The 20,513-nt window shown below is 41.4% G+C and overlaps 1 protein-coding gene across 2 annotated transcripts in view; it reads right to left on the bottom strand.

Annotated features, from left to right (window-relative positions):
• LOC137304507 (A-kinase anchor protein 8-like) overlaps window positions 1-19,570 on the bottom strand; it is a 28,078-nt gene extending 8,508 nt beyond the window's left edge. The window contains exons 1-5 of one of the 2 annotated variants that reach the window (XM_067973136.1): window positions 19,480-19,566; window positions 4,154-4,201; window positions 2,957-3,173; window positions 1,526-1,988; window positions 506-617 (exon numbers count right to left, since the gene is read on the bottom strand). In XM_067973136.1, coding sequence (XP_067829237.1) covers window positions 506-617; window positions 1,526-1,988; window positions 2,957-3,173; window positions 4,154-4,201; window positions 19,480-19,498 — 859 coding nt within the window. In that variant the 5' untranslated portion in view covers window positions 19,499-19,566. Of the gene's footprint in view, window positions 1-505; window positions 618-1,525; window positions 1,990-2,956; window positions 3,174-4,153; window positions 4,202-19,479 lie in introns of both variants that reach the window. The other variant, XM_067973137.1, reaches the window with a different exon arrangement.
• Between the last annotated feature and the right edge of the window lie 943 nt (window positions 19,571-20,513).

The raw sequence follows: 20,513 nt of genomic DNA, 5'->3' as shown, positions 1-20,513 counted from the left end.
AGCTGAGTTCAGCCTACTCAGATTGAACCCAAAACCTTTATCATCTGTATATCGCAATACCATTCTAAATATTGCATTTACCCTCATATGAGGGACCACTGCCTTTATTTCAAACCTGGTCTTTCAGAGTAGACTACATCTGCACATTTCCTCGCAACTGCAATCTAAGGCAATTTTCCATGCAATACACAGCAGAATGACACACAAGCAGCTCACTAGATCGCACACATGCCCATCAAGACGGAGAGAACTGTGCTGAACTTCAATGAAATACCCATTCCTCAGCAATTAATATATTCCATGCAGAGAATACATATGTTACTCTATGAAGGCATCGTAAGCTGAGTAACTTGAATTTCTCAATGAAATTTGACAGCATTATGTTCCAATAATTTCCAGTTCATCATGGATTAATTCTCAATTCTTCACCGTACAAAATTAAACTCAACTCAGTTGGAAACTTAGGACACAAGGTCTTACTAAGTAATAATTCACTGTACAGTACCAGCATCAGAATCTTCACCATCGTCTGTTTTTGCTTGCTTGTTTTCAGGGTCTTCAGTGCTACTTGTTGACTGCTTCCTCTTCCTGCCTTGACCACCTATACCCTTCTTCCTCTGATACAAAGCAGAAACAGCTGACATTTGATTCAAGTTTCAAAAACTCCACCAACATTTGTTTGACAAATAAAAGGCAGTCTTCGCAGATACAAAATTTTAGCCTCGAGTACCAGGTAATTACAGCCAGAGGACGAAAGCTTGGTTTTAAATGCTTGCATATATCATGTATCACAGCACGTGATTTGAAGCACATTGACCTGTAACTCTAAAGCAGATTCGGGTAAATGGTGGAGTGTACCCAAGGACTGCCCGAAGGTAAAACCTTTCATTGTGTACATTGCATTCCCCTCTCTTGAAAAGGCCCTTTCTATGGCTTAGTATATAATACACACCGTTGAACCATCCAGACCAAGAAAGCCCCCAAGTATCCCAGTATGTGAGAATGGCTTCCAGCTCAGATGGCAGTCGAAATACTATTAACCAGCCTCAGCATCCCTTAACTAAGTGCAATCCCTGCATGGAAAGCCCTCAATCAATACCCAGTGATGGCTGTGCCTTGCCAACACTCAGTCTTGACTCACTCATCGACAACAGGCACTAGTTTGTGGGGGGGGGGTCGTGGTTTAAAAAAAGTGAAAAGACTTTCAAACTTACTTTGAAACCAATCCTACAGCACTGCAATACCTTAAAAACCACTGTAAAGTGTCAGAAAACCTAAACGTTTACCTGGAACCTCAACCAATAGGGCTACAAATTCTTCTTCCACACCTGGTTAAAGATTTGAAAATTACATTTACACTCCAGCAAGTTAGCAGAATGAACACCTGATTTTTGGATATTAAAAAAGGGTGATGGGCATTCCACTGCAAAAAATATTCTGCAACTTGGCTTTTTTGATCTTTTGTTGATCATACCCATTGGCTACTGATAAAAATAAAAATGCATTTTAAAAAAAAGGTACTTACGCCTCTGTTTCGATTCTTGTCTCTCCTTCGCTGTCTGCCACCAAACGCTCTTCCCGCACCCTGAACTCGGAACAGGTCCATGGGGATAATGTTTGGGGAGAAGAGCGAAGGGAGGTTTCTGGTGGAGGAGGCAGCATTGAAGCCTCTGCTTCCCATTGACAGCTCATTCCAGTGTGCAGACATCCGCCTGGAACCTGCAGGCTGCATGTAGGGGTCATTCCAGTTTGCTCTCTTATTTGGAGCCCAGTCTCTAGACCAATTCTGACCCCGTTGGCTACCATATGCTCTGTTGTGGTACTGATCTCTGCGGGTCCCGTAGGAGTTGTCGTAGTGGTCATAGTGACCTCCATAAGAATCGTTATAATTAGGTCCAGAATCACCGTAACCATAGCCGTAGCCAGATCTGTACGGATCATGGTCATTCATTGAAGACCTGGAGTCATAGGACTCATAAGGTGTAAACCTGAAAGAGTTGCAGAGCAAGCAAGGAATCCAATCAGTAGCTGGAAAGGACGATGGCACAAGCCTGCCAATCAGTGACAGCAGACTAAAAACTAAACAGGATATTTCAGGTAATCATGGTCTCTCAGGTTTTATTTTGTCATCTGTAAACAATGTCTAAATTACTGAATACAGCAGCAAAAGGTGGTTTACTGCAACCAAAAAGACATACACGTGTAAGTAATGGGGAGATCAGCCTGCAATTGCTCAATATCCAACTTTCCTTCATAGGAATGGAAAAAAAACATTTGGCCAACAGCAAACTTTAAAGACAAATGTCCAACAAATGGCTCGTGTCAACTGTCCAATGTTCTGCCCCCCATTGTTCATTTGCTGGATGCCATCCTCAAAAATTTAACCTAATTGCTGTAAAGAATGGAGATGTAAAAATAAATTACTACCTTCTATACTCTCCACGTTACCAAGCATACGTTTCACTGCAGATGATGATCCTCGTTGAAGACTCAGTCACATTGCTAATACAATTAACCAAACCTAGGGTCAGTTAGGACTTCAATCCTGGTGGTCTCAAACTAAGACTACGTTTTGCACCTTGACGATCGAATGTATGGCACCGAATAGAGTGAGATACATCATCCAGATTAACTTTGGTTTAAACAATGAATCACTGTTGGTTAAAGCTTTATTTTAAATCCATGCTTAATAATTTGGGTTAAATCAAAGTTAAATATGGCAATATAAAAAGGGTATAAAATAATTAATAAACCAAGGTTTTCTCACCACAGTGCAGGTAAGCATGAGATTTTCTTTTTTTTGGGGGGGGGGGGGGGGGGGGGGGGAAGGAGGAGGAGAGGAAGAAGAAATGTGTGCCAGCCTATTTAAATTTGAAGTGCCACATCAGTCCCAAATGCCAATTTCTTCACTTTATGTGTACAGTATTTTACCATCTAGTGACTTTCCAGAAGATACCTGTTGTATTGGCCTGAAGAGCGAGAAGAGGGGCCTGGTGTCTTATCACACTCTAGCTGGGAGAGCATGTCCAGGCGTTGGTTGATCTTAGCGATGATGGAATCTGTGTTAGGGTTTTTAGGAGCATCCCAAGCTTTATTGCCAGAGTTATAGCCATAATTTCCTGAATAATTTCCTGAATTATCTTGGTTGTAATTGTAATCATAGCCATCATACCCTAACAGGAACAAAATACACAAGATCAGATATTCACATAGAAAAAATAAAGTCATAGGAACAGGAGGAGGCCATTCAGCCCATCAAGCCTGTTCCAAGATTCATTCAATCAGATCATGGCTGATCTGTATCTTAACTCCATTTACCCACCTTGGTTCTACATCCCTTAATACCCTTGCTTAACAAAAACCTATCAATAGTTTAGAAATTTCCAACTGACCTAGCCTCAACAGCTTTTTTGGGGGTGAGGGTAAGAGTTTTCCAGATTTCCACTAACCTTTGTTTGAAAAAGTGTATCCTAATTTCACTCCAAAATGGCCTAGCTCTAATTTTAAGATTGCACCCCCTTGTTCTATTTCTCCCCCCCCCCCCCCCCACCATCAGAAGAAATAGTCTCTCTCTATCAAGTCACTATCATTTTAAATACCTCAATTAGATCACCCCTCAAAGGAACAGAAGCCAATTTTATGTAAGTTCTCAATTTAACCCTTTAAATCCCAATATCATTCTGGTAAATCGGCATAATATCCCTTCCAAGGTAAATATATTCTTCCCGAGATCATGTTTTATTAGTTACTTTTCAAGGGAAGTTCAGGACTCCCCTGAAGTAGTGCTGCATTCCAAAGAAACTACTTGGAAAATCACCACATTCTTTTATATAAATTCAAACTGGTTTGTTCATTAATACCTCTCATTATAAGCAGCTATCCTAATTATGCTCAACATTACAAATTTGAGCACCAAGATTATCTGATTCCAAACCAACTAGTTGAAGAATTTTGTGTAAAACCTTTTATTCCTAAACCATATCTTTTACTTACAACACTAACTGTCTGAATAAAGTGGCATTAATATCTATTGTAAGCAATAAAAACATGCCTAAATATTTTTAAAACAGCAATTCCTGACCCCATTAAACCCACAGGAGGTTTTCCATCTGAACATCTTGTATTTTTAGTGATAAAATCAAAAGGAAATCACCTTGACCATCGTCTCCTCCTGTGTTCCAAGAATCATCCTCTCCGTACTCTAAGAGAAACAGAATCAGACATCAATGATCAGCATACCTGGCATTTCAGTTACACCAACAGATTTTACAAACTTTTGTTTTTTGTGGGGGGGGGGGGGGGAAAGAGAAAAAAAAAACAGAAGAGTCCAGCATCATTTTTGTTATAATCCAACAGTGACGTGATGATGGACTTCAACATAATTCTTAAGTCATCATGTTGTGCCTAAGTGCTTCTCAACAAGAACATCGCTTCTTGCACGTGACCCAGGACTTATTCCTGCCAATTTTCTCCCCACCACCTCTCCTGAAGGGACTGACCCCTATTGGTAACTTGCTCGAGTGACCATTGTTCATGTAAGCCTAACCAGTGAATGTTGGCAGGCTATTTGAAGCTGAAGGGGTGGATAACACAGGCAAGTTCAATCTAATCTTCATCTTACCGATGTACATACACCACATGATAACAGAAACCCTACTTGACCTTCCCCCCTTCCCTCAATCAGACATTCTGGTGCCAACTTTAGAGCATCTACAGCCACCTGGCAGTGATCAGCTAACTTGGTATAGGCAAAGAATCTAACCGTTGGCCTTCTTGATCTGTACAGCTTTGCACCACATCAGTGGTACACTCATCCACTAAACCATCAGGATGCTCCAGGATCAGGTCAACCATCAGGATGCTCCAGGATCAGATCAACCATCAGTCCCTGACACATTTTAAATCTTGGTACCGAGTGGGTTGCGGTGGAAAGTGCACAGAGAGAAAGAAGGGGGTTAAGATTTTAACCACATAGGCAAACAGAGTTTCAAGGTTGGTCAGGGGGGAAGAGATCAGAGTTAAAAAAACAATTAAGTATCTATACTTGATTGTTAGAACCAGTCAGAATAAGGCGTTGGAGGCATACTGTAACAGCAGGAAATTTTAATATACAGATTACAGAAACATGACTCACCTCAGAAGATAGGAGTCAATTCAGCATGAAAGTGCTTAAGGTGTTTAGGAAAGAGATCACAGGTGGGGAGCTTTAAAAGTTCAGGAAAAAGTGTGCAAATTAAGGAAGCTGAATTTCTATTTCGGGAAGAAAGGTGGTAGAAAACAAAAATTTGGCTTGAGCTAACAAGCAGGCAGAGTGTAAGTATGGGTATGCCAGGTAGAATAGCCATAATAAACTTTTAAAATACATATCCATTTATTCTATATAATGGCTATACAGGATCAGGCCTGGAGCAGTGGCGACATTACCTCATTAACAATCCATAAGAGATTAAGAAATATAGTAGGCATATAGTAAATTAGTCAAATGACTGTAGGGAGGTAATCTGATACAAGTAGGCCTGTGTTATGAATGTACTGGGAGGAAGGACATAACAGTTTCTCACTAGTGAGTAAACAGATCTTACTGCACTCGTTGAAGGGAGAATAACCAGACATAGTTAGAACACGTTTACATAATGGCACTACATTAGGAGGACATAATTAGACACATAAAAAGATAAACACTGGAACTCCTTGGGGACCTTCTGATATTAACTTGCTGTGGCTAGCGTAAGCAGTCAAGACAGACACACTTTTGATCTACTGAGGAGTTCCTGCTTTGTGATTTATGTTATAATCGGTACCTAGATCACATTGACTTGATTTAACAACAAGTTGCATTTATACAACACCTTTAGTGTAGTAAAAGGTTACAAGGCACTTCACAGAAGTGTTACCAAACAAAATCTAAGCCACATAAAGGGATATTAGGACAGGTGGCCAAAAGCTTGATCAAAGAGATAGGTTTTAAGGGGGAGAAAGGGGTGGAGAGGTTTAAGGAGGTAATTCCACAGCTTAGGGCCTTGGCAGCTGAAGGCACAGCCGCCAACAGTGGAGCAATTAAAATCAGGGATGCGCAAAAGGCCAGAATTAGAGCATAGTGATCTCAGAGGGTTGTAGGGCTGGAGGTTACAGGAGATAGGAAGGGGAGAGATAAAGCGTATTACCCAGACGTTTCAATGTTTCTAGTCTAACTTCTATTAGAGGTAAAGGATGAATGACTATTATTTAATACCTTCACATAAGAGCAATATGGATGTAGGGACAATCTCCTAAATATACACAAAACAGAGGACTGGGTTAACAATAGGGTTTTGCTATAGACTTGCAGACAAATGATAGCAAGTTACATGATCATTCTTGTCCATGCAAACTTTGTAGCAATAACAGGTGACTTCATCCAATATAAATCAGGAATGCCTAGATGTATGCCCGTCAAAGAATCAAAATATAGTACAGGATTACTTCATGGACTACCAGGAAATCTGGATTATACAAGTCAGCAGGCAAAAATTTGAGGACTAGTGACAATATGATTAGGTTTAAAGTAGAATGACAATTAATACCAGGAGAAACACACAGGATTTCATCCTTCATCAGAATGAAGGATGAACTCTAAGAAATTAATTGGGATTATTTATAATGTGTCCAAGTTACCCGTAAATCTAACCCTCGAAGCCCAGGCAACTCAGTCTTATTTGCACTTATATTTCGTGCTCACTGGTTTTTCCCGTTTGAATCCTGGAGATTTGGGAAGGGCTGTTCTTAGCGCTGTTGTCTCATTGGTGGATAAATCCTAAATTAGAACACCAAGATCTGTTAGTATCAGCAACTGGAGATGTATGCAAATTATGGGAACATGTATTTAAACTTTATATGTCTGTATTTCATCATCCTGCCCCCTCCACCATCGGATGTTCCATGGTACATACCTATGCGGTTTATGAAGACAAAAAGCTCGGAACCCTAAATACCCTGGATGAGGTAACATGGAAATCCTTTTAGAAACATATTAAGCATGCAAGAATATACCCAAGAAAAACAAGGGTATGAGGCAAGAAAGAAAAATATATGGAAGAGATATAAGAAGGGCCCTAGAGATATACATTGTGCTCAACATCCTTTGCTATAACATTTTTCATATTATAACTAGCTTGTAATTAGACAGGAAGTTAGAAGTATAAAAGCAATGGTATATTTGAAGAGAAAATACACAGATAGTCATGAATGTTGCATTTTAGTCAGCTGATGCAAACCATCAAATGAAAGACTTGCATTTATATAGTGCCTTTGAAACCTCAGGACGCCCCATAGCACTTTACAGCTAATGAAGTATTTTTAAAGTGTAGTCACTGTTGTAATGTAGGAAATGCAGCAACCAATTTGCGTACAAGCTCCCACTAACAGCAATGTGATAATGACCAGATAATCTGCTTTAGTGATGTTAGTTGAGGGATAAATATTGTCTAGGACACCGGGATAACTCCCCAGCTCTTAGAAATTGTGCCGTGGGATCTTTTACTTCCACTTGAGGGGGCAGATGGGGCCTCGGTTTAACGTCTCACCTGAAAAACTGTACCTCCAACAATACAGTGCTCCCTCAGTCCTGCACTGGAGTGTCAGTCTGGATTTTGTGCTCAAATCTCTAGAATGGGGCTTGAATCTTCTGATTCAGAGGCAAGAGTGCTACCAACCGAGCCACAGCTGATTGTAGCCTAGTCATTTGGTTCACAGACCAAATTCCAGAATCACACTCGCAGCAACCATGTTTGCACCCCACTCCCAGGCAGATTTTGGAAGGACTCCACCTTCACTCTTCACATTCTTGCCCACCAATTGAGGGCTTTTAGCCTTGTTTAAACAGAGGCAGAAGCTTGACATGGATCTGGGCATTACTCCCCAGAAAAAGAGCAGCCCATCTGCCAAGTGCCACTGGGGCCTACAAATATCACATGAAACAATTTAGATTTTTTTAAAAATCTAGAACACTCGAGATAAGCAGTAGGTGGCAATCAACCCAGGGATCAAAGTAGTTTTTGAAGGAAGGACAAAAGGTAGCACGATAGAAAGGTTTGGGAGAGCATTCCAGAGCATGGAGCAGAGACAGTTGAAGGCTCTGTGGTTAAGGGAAATTTCACTCACTCTGCTGGCACAAGCCAGAAACTCATCTGTAAGCCAAGGTGGGCTTCAGCAGGTGGGGAGAACATGTAATGGATGTGGTTTTATGCAGGCCTAGCCATGATGAAGTCAGACTCCCCATCCCATTTTGCAAATCCTACCAGAAAGTTAATATTCTCAAAAGTCAAATTGAATCCATTCATAAACTATTATAATATAGATTGGTAAATAGAACAGTTGGTTGTACTGCTCCGTGAGTAACCTATTTGACTAAATGTATTCTTCATGTAACATACCATTCTCTCCCCCCACCCCCCCGACTTCTGTGAAGTACCTTGGGACATTTTTCTATGTTAAAAGGAGCTATTTAAAGGCAAGTTTCTGTTTATTGCAATGCAGAGCAGTAAAGATATTTTTTAAAACTATATCCACATTCACACACACCTCCCTCCATTCCCATCAGAACTTCCCTCAGTTCCCGATCTTCATGCAAGCAGTGAAGCCTTGATCAAGCAGAATTCTTTACAAGCACTTGAACTGATTATGGGTTAATATCTGCTATATATTTGTTATATAAGTACCGTAACAAACTAAGCACTCACTTTTTTTTTTAAAACTTAGTATGACAAAATTTAGTTTTTATGAATACATACACGAGCTGCAGCAATGTGAAAGGTAATGAAATCCAACACAGGGGAAACATTTAAGTAATCACTGGGATGACAAAATAGCCATGAGTAATATCACAGGAGACCTGAGATTTAAACACACTCACCCACCTCCAGCCCTTTCTCACTCTCCCCTCCCCCACCCTCTTTCTTTTTTCAGTGACAGGTATTGGGTAGTAGTTAGGGGCTAGATCCAGCCCAGGATGCCCCAAGGGGTCATAAGTGATGGATGGCAGCAGAGATGTCAGAACAGGGCCACATTTTCTGCTAGGAAGAGTAGGATGTCAGAGTGGCATCTGGATAGGGCTACATGCTGGCGGAAGGCAACTGCCGTTCGGTCTACAGTGGGCAGTAGATTCAGGCTACAGATCATATTTTCCACTGATGTATGTGGGGGATTGGTTGGAGCAGGAATCAAGCCAGAACCATAGGCTTGTATAAGGGAGAGGAAAACAAAGCAATGCAAAAAGAAGCAGTGTTACACCATCTGGACATATCTCAGGAGCTAGGTAGACTGAAAGGTAGGTAAACATTTGACTACATGGGAAATTTAAACCTCATCAGCTTCAATCCAATATTCAGATGTTATAAAAATAGCACAACACCACATTCCTGTGAGTACAGGATGTGCGCACCATAGGTAATTTATTAATGTGACAAGTCCACAATTGGCTTCATGATCCAGGTAATACAGGCAAGCTGTCCCAAAATAGGAAGAAATAAGGATGCAGTTACTTTGCAGCGGCATTTGTATCAGTTGTCATTGGCCAAATTAAATTTAATACCAACAAATGAAACATTTCACATTGGGTAAAAAAGTGACTTAAATGGAATCGAAATAAGCGAGATTTTGAAAGGGATTCTAATAAATTCTCTCACATTGTGAAAATAATTAATAAAGCTATTCCTATGTTGGGATATATAGCTAGAACAGTTGAGTACAAGGCTATGGCAAGGCTTTAGAATATACCGGAAAAAATACACATGGAGTATAGATATTTCTTTGCAATACAAGTACATCAAAGTACAATTTGAACAACTTTGACAACCTGCTGCATCTTAATTTCACAGTGGCTGAATATTTCTGCAAAAATTCTTGTGTGAACTTGTGGGATAGCACTTATTTGCAGTACTTAACATCAAGTGTCTATCACCTCAAAGTAACCAGTCTGAATGAGAAAATGACCCACAAAAGTAACTTGACAAGTTGTTCTAAATATGCTGTGCCTTCTAGGTCTTGTACACGGTAACCACCCAGACATCACTAGATACAGAAGTGCAGAGTGGTTGATATGAAGCTTCACATCACAGTGGGATGCACCCATTACATAAATATTACCCCACAAATTATAAGCACGTTGTTCCACTTGGCACATGAAGTTGCTGCACCAAAATCTCCTCACCTTTTAGACAGAAGTGGTACATGGACAGCACCAATCCAGTCCTTATTTCCTACTCCTAGAGGGAACCCAGGACCTCATGACAGCAAACATATTCTGTGGCAATGGGCATTAAGACATCATTTCTAGAAGTTATTTTTAAAATCAATCCCAATGCACATCTTAAAATAATCCTAACCTAGAAAAGCACTCACCCAATTCTCTAATCACTGAAGCAACTACATTATGGAGACTGTTGTATTAGTTTATCTTTGTTATTGAACGTACAGCACAGAAATAGGCTGTTCGGCCCAACTTGTCCATGCCAGTGTTTATGCTCCACATGGGCCTCCTCCCACCCTACTTCATCTAACCCTATGTGCACGTCCTTCTATTCCTTACACTCATGTACTTATCTAGCTTCCTCTTTATTGCATCTATGCTAATCGCCTCAACCAATCCATGTGGTAGCAAGTTCCAGATTCTAGCCACTCTCTGGGTAAAGACGTTTCTCCTGAATTCCTTATTTGATTTACTAGTGACTATCTTATATTTATGACCCCTAGTTTTGGCCTCCTTCAAGTGGATAACATTTTCTCTAAATGTACCTTATTAAATCCCATCATAATTTTGAAGACTTCTATGTAGTTCCATACAACAAAAAGCAACCACTGTTGTTACATGCAGACAAAACATACAATGTATAAAAATGAGACCGTAGGGGCTTACATAGGAACAGAAGTAGGCCATTCAGCCCCGAGCCTGTTCTGCCATTCAACCAGATCATGGCTGACCTGTACCTCAACTCCATCTACCTGCTTTTGATTCATATCCCTTGATACCCTTACATACCAAAAATCTATCGATCTCAGTCTTACCAGTTAGGAGAAAAGTAAGACTTCATAGATGGCAAGCCTTAGCAGTCAGATACCACACTGAAATTATAGTATTCTGGTGCCAACATACAAACTTAAAACTCCTAAAATACAGCATTCTATACATGTCAACATCGTAGGAAAACAGATGACCATTATGCTGAAAATATAATGGATAAAACAAACAGGATTAATCAGAAACAGAACCAGGTCTAGTCAGTATTGGGACACTATAATCGGCTTTGACCTCCTTGGATTTGAAGGGCAATTTTTTTAAAAAGTTGGTCAAGATTGGGCTTTACCAATGGTACAAAACAACTGTTGACAACCACACCCAGACCAGGGAGGGGATAAAAAGCAACAGCAAATACACACGAGTTTTTCTCAGTAGTCTCATGAATTCTACTGACCATCCTATCTAGACTGTGAAATCATAGAAAGGTACAGCACAGAAGGAGGCATTTGGCCCATCGTGTCCGTGCCGAATGAAAAAAAGCTATCCAACTTAATCCCACTTTCCAGCACTTGGTCCGTAGCCCTGTAGGTTACTGCACTTCAAGTGCTCATCCAAGTACTTTTTAAATGAGTTGAGAGTTTCTACCTCTACCACCCTTTCTCACAGTGAGTTCCAGACCCCCACCACCCTCTGGGTGAAAAAAATTCTGCTTAGTTCCCCTCTAATCCTTCTACCAATTACTTTAAATCTATGCCCCCTGGTCACCGACACCTCTGCTAAGGGAAATAGGTCCTTCCTATCCACTCCATCTAGTCCAGTCATGATTTTATATACCTCAATTAAATCACCCCTCAGCCTCCTCTGTTCCAAAGAAAACAACCCCAGCCTATCCAATCTTTCCTCATAGCTACAATTCTCCAGCTCTGGCAACATCCTTGTAAATCTCCTCTGTAACCTCTCTAGTGCAATCACATTTTTCCTGCAACGTGGTGACCAGAACTATACACAGTACTCAAGCTCTGGCCTAACCAATGTTTTATACAGTTCGAGCATAACCTCCCTGCTCTTATATTCTATGCCTCAGCTAAAGAAAAGTATCCTGTATGCCTTTTTAACCACCTTATCTACCTGTCCTGCTACCTTCAGGGATCTGTGGACATGCACTCCAAGGTCCCTCACTTCCTCTGCACCTCTCAGTATCCTCCCATTTATTGCGTACTCCCTTGCCTTGTTTGCCCTCCCCAAATGCATTACCTCACACTTCTCCGGATTGAATTCCATTTGCCACTTTTTTGCCCACTTGACCAATCCATTGATATTTTCCTACAGCCTATAGCTTTCCTCCTCACTATCAACCACACGGCCAATTTTTGTATCATCTGCAAACTTCTTGATCAAGCCCCCCACATTCAAGTCCAAATCATTAATATATACCACAAAAAGCAAGGGACCTACTATTGAGCCTTGCAGGACCCCACTAGAAACAGCCTTCCAGACGCAAAAACACCCGTCGACCATTACCCTGCCACTGAGCCAATTTTGGATCCAACGAGCCACTTTCCCTTTGATCCCATGGGCTTTTACTTTTTTGACCAGTCTGCCATGTGGGACCTTGTCAAAAGCCTTGCTCAAATCCATGTACACTACATCAAACATGTTAACCTCATCGACCCTCCTCATTGAATTTTTTGAGAAGGTAATCAAGTTAGTCAGTCACTCACGACGATCCCTTAACAAACCCATGCTGACTGTCCTTGATTAACCCGTGCCTTTCTAAATGACGATTAACGCTGCCCCTCAGAATCGATTCCAATAATTTGCCCAACGAGGTTGGAATGGCTGGCCTATAATTACTCGATCTATCTCTTTCTTCCTTTTTAAACAACGGTACAACCTTAGCAGTCCTCCAATCCTCTGGCACCATGCCTGTAGCCAGGGAGGATTGGAAAACAATGGTCAGAGCCTCCACTATTTCCTCCCTTGCTTCTCTTAGCAGCCTGGGATACATTTCATCCAGGCCTGGTGATTTAACTAAAGATGCTAAACCCCTTAATACTTCCTCACTCATGTTTGTCCCATCCAATATTTCCACTCCTCCTCAGCCACAATCTCTGCATCGTCCCCCTCTTCTGTGAAAACAGATGCAAAGTATTAGTTAAGAACTATACCCACATTTTCCACCTCCACACATAGGTTACCTTTTTCGTCTCTAATAGGCCCTACTCCTTCCTTAGTTATCCTCTTGCTCTTTATGTATGAGTTTTCCTTAATTTTAATTGCCAGTATTTTTTCATGCCCTCTCTTTGCTTTCCTAATTTCCTTTTTTAATTTCACCCCTGCACTTTCTATACTCCTCTCGGCTTTCTCTAGTATAGAGCGCTGTGTCTGACATAAGCTTTCCTTTTTTGCCTCATCTTACCCTGTATGTTCCTTGTCATCCAGGGGGGCTCTAGATTTGGCGATCCCACCCTTTTTCTTTGCAGGAACATGTTTACTCTGAACCCCTTGAATGCCTCCCACTGCTCTGATGCTGATTTACCTTCAAGTAGCTTTTTCCAGTCCACTTTTGCTAGATCACTTCTCAGCTAGTAAAATTGGCCTTTCCCCAATTTAGAACTTTTACTCCTGTTCTATCTTTGTCCTTGCAATCTGCAATGTTGGAAACTATAGATACTATTCTAATGGACTATCATCCTGGAATAGGCACACGTGATTAAAATCACAAAATATTAGCACCTATTCCAATTCACAAAATTGCAACCAAGCCAGTATAGAATCACTGGCTCATTACATTCGTAACCAGTAGAGTACTACTTTTAAGATTGTGGGCCTACGGCGACTGGATGGTACAGTATGTTAAACTCTGGTCTTTCACTTTTGGGTCAGATGTCAACCCACATCCAAGGCTGATGGAATGAAATTCTCTATAGGTTAACTGCAAGATCTCTGCATATACATTTAGCATCTTAACCAATTTGTAGTGGGCATACAACACAAAACTGCTGCTTACACCACTCTAAATTGGTAATCTTATTCAAAGGCCAAAGGAGAGCTAGGAACTGGGAAAATTTCAGTACAGTAAGCAGTGTTCTTCTGAAGTTGGGCTGAGATATGTTGTTGAGACAGACGAGAGGGAGCTTCACTCTGCAGATAACCTTGCAACAGCATTTCTGTACTTCAGATGCAGGCAGATGTAACAAAGTGGAGGGCGAAACAGTGGACACCAAGCAGGAAAGGGAAAATAGAAAAACAGACAGGGGTTAAGGTGCCAGAGTGGGGTGGACAGGACTGGAAGAAAATTTTTTTTTTGAAAGAAGGCAGTTCGGTGGCAAAGCAGAGAGAACTTGGAAGGGAATTCCAGTGTATGCCTGAACGATCGACAGTGGAGCAGAGGGTGTGTGTAACACAATGGTAAAATGGGGTGAGAACATAGATGGATTTTTTTAAAAACTTGCACTTATATAGCACTTTCAGGACATCCCAAAGCATATTACAGCCAATGAAGCACTTTCAAAGTGTAGTCATCATTGTAATGTAGGAAACACAACAGCCAATTTGCATATAGCAAGGTGATAATGACCAGATAATCTATTTTAGTAATGTTGGTTGAGGGATAAATATTTGCCAGGACAGAATTTGAAAGGGAATGATAATTTTGAAGTCAACTCACTGGAGCAGACAGAATCCAGTCAAGCATGTTGAGGACAGGGGTAATGGGAGAACAAGACTTAGCAAGCATTGCAGTATTCTGGGTTGTAACTCGGAAGGGGTTGAGGATGGGAAGCTGGTTGGAAAAGTCAAGCCACAAGGTAATGGACTGTTGTTTCAGTGGCCATGAGGTAGGGTGAATTAAGGGTGGAGGTGGACAAGGCAACCGAGGTGGAAGAACACAATCTTAGTAATGGAGTGGATGTGTGGAACGAATCCAACCGCAGTACTGAGGTTGCATACCTATTGAATCAGCCAAGGCGACAGCCAGAGTATGATGGGAGTCAAGCGCACACACGTGCTGGATAGAACCAAAATGGCACTGGTTTTGCAGACATTAAACTGAAGCAAATCTCGGCTCATCCAGGTCTTGATGTTGAACAAGCAGTTGGATAATGGAGCAACACCTGGGAGTGCTTAATGCCAATATTGGGTGCTCAAAATAATTCCCCCTGCACTAACATCGTTCATCTTGAGCACAATATTCTCCAAAAAAATTAGGGACTGCTTACTAGCCATACATCATCTGTTAATCTAATGATTAGTTACTGTCCCACTCTCAGCAAGTGCTTCTGGGGATAAACTGCCAAGATTGTTCTACCTCTCCCAATTTATCACTCTACTCAGCATCGTTACAGAGCATAATTACTATTCTAATGAACTACAGAAAAAGCAAATTTCCATGATCTAAGCAGTTCTGTTTACCTCAGAATTCAAATCCGTACAAATTTGCTTTATGAGGAAGCAGAAAAAATAAGAGCTCATTCTTCAACAATGCCATAGATCATTCAATCTTCCTGCCATAAACTACCCAAGTACTCACAATAGCTTTCCAGTGACTTATTCTGGAGTAAGAAATAGCACAAGGCTTAAAGAACTGGGATGCTACAGAGTCTGGTCTAGTTTTGATGAATCAGCTCACTTGAATCAGTGCAGTAATGGAGATTCAATGCTCAACATTAGAAAAAGAAAAAAGTCAGAATCCCTTTATTGATAAGCTATCCGTTCACCTTGCTGGAAAGTGCAAATGTATGTGGTTGAATGATAGCAAAACACAACAGGCTTGGCTGCGATGCTCTATTCTTGAATACCCCATTAACATTTAATGTCTAAGTTTGCATGCAAAGAACGCCCACCTGGCCAACGTGCCATAAGGCAACCATACATCAGCATCACTCAATGTCTCAGGGAAAGGAGACACAGAGGTGAGGGAAGCTATTAAACTTTAATCTCCATTTCTCATACTACAGCTACCATTCCAATGAGATGAACTGCTCAAAATAAACATGTAAGTGATAATGGTCTTTTGCATGGGTTTACAACTGTTTTTAAGTATCAGGACAATAGCCAGTAGGAACCTAAAATGCAGACGTCAGCGACAGAAACTACAACATCCAATTAAACATTTTTTGGAGGGGACAATTTAATATCACCAAGGTCTCAACATTGTCACAGACCCTTGTGCAGTAAACAGTTTTCCCTTTTCACCCTGGCTTGTTACAATAACACAAAAAATGGGAATGAAAGTTATATATTCCAAGTGCAGATTGAGATGACTGAATGCTGGGTGGACCATAACACGTCTCAAGCTGTTGGGACCATAAGTGGACAGAGCTGTAGTTTTGTTTTTACAGGTACCAGAAAGAAAACTTTGAAGAACATATCTTCAGGAATTCACATGGATAGGGTTACACATAGAATCAGAAAGGTTACAACATAGAAGGAGGCCATTTGGCCCATAGTCCGCACCGGCTCTATGCAAGAGCAATTCAGCTAGTCCCACTCCCCCATCCTAACCCCCCGTAGCCCTGCAATTTTTTTCCTTTCAAGTACTTATCCACTTCCCTTTTGAAGGCCATGATTGAATCTGCCCCCACCACCCACCTTGGGCAGTGCATTCAGATCCTAACCACTCTGTGTAAAAAAGTTTTTCCTCACATCACCTTTGATTCTTTTGCCAATCACCTCAAATCTATGTCTTCTGGATCTTGACCCTTCCGCCAATGGGAACAGTTTCTCTATTCTCTCTATCTAGACCCTTCATGATTTTGAATACCTCTATCAAATCTCCTCGCAACCATCTCTGTTCCAAGGAGAACAACCCCAGCTTTTCCAGTCTATCCACCTAAAGTCCCTTATCCCTGGAATCATTCCAGTAAATCTCTTCTGCACCCTCTCTAAGGGCTTCACATCTTTCCTAAAGTGTGGTGCTCAGAACAGGACACAATACTCCAGTTGTGGCCAAATCAGTGTTTTATAAAGATTCATCATGACTTTCATACTTTTGCACTCTTTGCCTCTATTTATAAAGCCCAGATTCCAGTAAGCTTTTTTAACTGCTTTCTCAACCTGCCCTGCCACCTTAAACGATTTGTGTACATATACCCCCAGATCTCAGTTCCTGTACCCCTTTTAGAGTTGTGCCCTCTAGTTTATATTGCCTCTCCTCATTCTTCCTACTGAAATGTATCACTTCACATTTTTCTGTGTTAAAATTCATCTGCCATGTGTCTGCCGATGCCCCCAGCCTGTCTATATCCTCTTGAAGTCTACATGATTCATAACATGATAAAAGCTATCCTGCTGGTTTAACTGACAAATACACAACCTGGTGCAGTACAGGAGGGGAGAAAACAAAATTATGGTAATACAGAATATGGATTGTCATTGGAACAGTCACTACACAAGTGGCATTTCCCAAGTACACTACATAAACATCTTAGCATCATAAACAATGTTTTGAACACATTTTAAAATGTCAAGTATTCACCAGTTTGGCAGTGGACAATTTTGCTGTCAAAATGTCAGTTTCTTGTAATTCAGGATATAAAACACAAGTTGGTTACACCACAAAACAAGTGCTTGCCTCAAAGATCATACCAGCTAAACCAATAAATAAAGACACAAATCTCATTGAAACTGTATTAAATTCAAATAAAAACTCAACAAAACTATACAAACAGCCTAGCATCAAGTGTATCACCAAAAACTGGTGGGTTGTATTGCTGCAACCACATTTCTGCCCAACACTGTCCTAATCTCAAACACCTAAAAGACATGAAAAGGAAAGGTATATTTTACATTATAAATGCAAGCTGCTGTTTTTTCCTACAGGGAAGAAAAGACATAGTGAAGGGGTGAAGCAACACTGACCATTCCCACATCTCTTGGCAGTCAATTACAGGTCAACATTGATCTTGAAGCCAGTCAGCTTTTTGGCCTCAGAAACCTGGCGTGGTGGCAGGGTAAAAGGAGTGGGGCAAAGAATTCACTAAACAAATTGAAGTGGCAATGGGATCTCCCCAAAATTCAAAATGAGATATTGAGCCAAGGCAGTTTGACCCCTCTGTCAAATTGGTTGATCTTAGAAAAATAGTAGGAGACATTTCAATTAGCTTCTATAACTCTCAGTCAGAAAAAAAATTATACAGGGTTCTCTCTCCTGACACTTGCATAGCAAGGGACAGGATCAGGAACACCAGCAATACCCTTCCACAGCCCAAAAGCCAGGGAATAATCATTATACTCACAATTAAGAATGGGGGAACACAGACAACAAGTGCCACCAATGTAAACACCATCACAGGGACTGCAGCAAAGGCCCACCAGCATTTTCTCAAGGAATTAGGGATGGGCAATCAGCATTACCCGCATCATAAGCTTTTTAAAAATAAAATAAAAACGGCCACTTGAGACACCGAAGTTGCTGCAGGCTGGGCCAGAAAAGGAGTAAGCAAAAAAACAAAAAAAAGAGAAAATGAAGTAGAGTTCGAGGGCTTAATACTGCCTGAAAGGGTAGTGGGAGCAGATTCAATAATATATTTTAAAAAGAGAATACTTGAAGGGGGGAAAAAATTGCAGGGCAATGGGGGGGGAGGGAGCAATTGATTAGCTCGTTCCAAAAGCCGGCACAGGCACGATGGCCTCCCTCTGTGCTGTATCATTCTATGATTTTAAGGAAATGGGCCCAGATTGCTGCAGGGCTTCTTCAAAAGGCGCGCAACATGCCAGTTAAGGAATCCAAAGATTGTGTGCGCGCGCGAGAGAGAGTGCGAGCGCGCGCTCTGGTGGGGGGGGGGGGGGGGGAGGAGGAGGCGGCCGCCGCCATTTTGTGGCGTTTGAGAGCGAGCAGACCGGGGGGGGGGGGGGAAAGAAAGAGAAACAGACTCAAACCAGCCGCCATCCTCCCGCCACAAACAAACAGGCAGCGTTAATAAAATTGAAAACAAAAACCAAACCAGGGCCGGGGCGCGATCCCACTGCCCGAGGGGGGGGGGGGGGGGAAATACGCCGCAGTTTAATTTTTTTTAAAAAACGCCATTTAAGATCGCAAACCACACGTGGGAGGCGCGCGCCACATAGCGCGCATTTGTCCGGATTCATATTTTTTTTGAACTTTAGGGATTTGATTATTTTTACCCGGCCCAGCTGCACCCACCCGTTTTTATTTTTTTTTAAAACGAATGCAAGTACGGTACTGGAATAAAAAGCAATGTCGGACCTCCCTCTGCCGGAGCAATCAAACTTGACTGGCGATGATTGACAGCGCCCTTAACCAATCCCATGGAGCAACGACAGCAGCTCAACCAATCAACCAAGCAGAGGAGGGACGTGCTACAGCAGCAAGGTAGTCTCCAATCCCCAAATTATTAGAAAGCAAACGTCGAGAGCGCCATTAAAAGAAATGATCTTTTAACCATTAGCAAAAAAAATAGTAAAATAAGATTCACGAGCTTTATGAATGCACAGAACGCCGAGAAAGACCCGATTCTACTAACCTCCGTAGCGACCGTCCATTGTGATCCGGCTTCAGAAAGAAACGCTCGGGCCTTGGTGACGTCACAAATGCTTGGGCGGATGGGTCACGTGGGGCCCGCGCGATTGCGTGGGTCACGTGGGGCGCGCACTCGTCACGTGTCCGCGCCAACACACACGCGCTCCCGCCCCCTCCCTCTCCCTCTCCCTCTCCAATGAGGTGCAGAACGTGGTACCACTTGCCTTTTTAATTGAAATAAATTTATTAACAATCTGTTATCGCCTGGGAAACACTTTTTTTTGTTTTATACACTTACATTAGCAGAGAAAGGGGGGGGGGATCAACTTAAATGCTTTTCACTTGATTGACAATTTGTATACTAATAGAAATGAGGTATCCTATCGTCTGGGGGAGTGAATGGTACTGAGCCCCAGAAAGTAGCAAGATCCAAAGTATGCTTCCAGCTCGATTCATGTAAATGCAGCCGAAAAAAAGAAGCCATGTGGACCACCACGTGTGCAAGTATCTATTAAATTATGATATACAATATCCAGGTTAGAGGCTAATTGTCACACCTCACTTGAGGTCAGATAACTCTGTATACAGGACTGAACCTGGGATCTTCTGGTTTGTGTGCACTGTCATTGGGGAAACCTCATGCTAATCTTTGATCTACTCCTCCAGTGTCTCCCTGATTAAAATTAAATATCCCCATTACGTTAATTTTACCCTAACCGAACCGTCCAACATTTGCTACTCATGGAATAGCAGTACCATATTTAAAGGGAAACGGTTTTCCAAGCTGATGGATTGGCTAAGAAAGTAAAAGGGCAATGTGTTTAACAAAAAATTGTCCACTCAATAAATGAGAAGATATTGACACAATTTGTGGAAAACATGACAATATTGTTATGAAATTGACACTTGATTGTCTCCTTTCAACAAAATGGTGCCCCTTTAAAATAGCATAAAATGCATTTATTTAAAATTTGCATTTGTCCCTTGGATACCATACATCAATCTTACATTGTTATATGCATATTGTACAAATTCCAT

Source organism: Heptranchias perlo, chromosome 37 (assembly GCF_035084215.1).
Source record: "Heptranchias perlo isolate sHepPer1 chromosome 37, sHepPer1.hap1, whole genome shotgun sequence".
NCBI lineage: Eukaryota > Metazoa > Chordata > Chondrichthyes > Hexanchiformes > Hexanchidae > Heptranchias > Heptranchias perlo.
The sequence above is the reverse complement of the archived record's forward strand: the minus strand, read 5'-3'. Positions and strand labels throughout refer to the sequence as shown.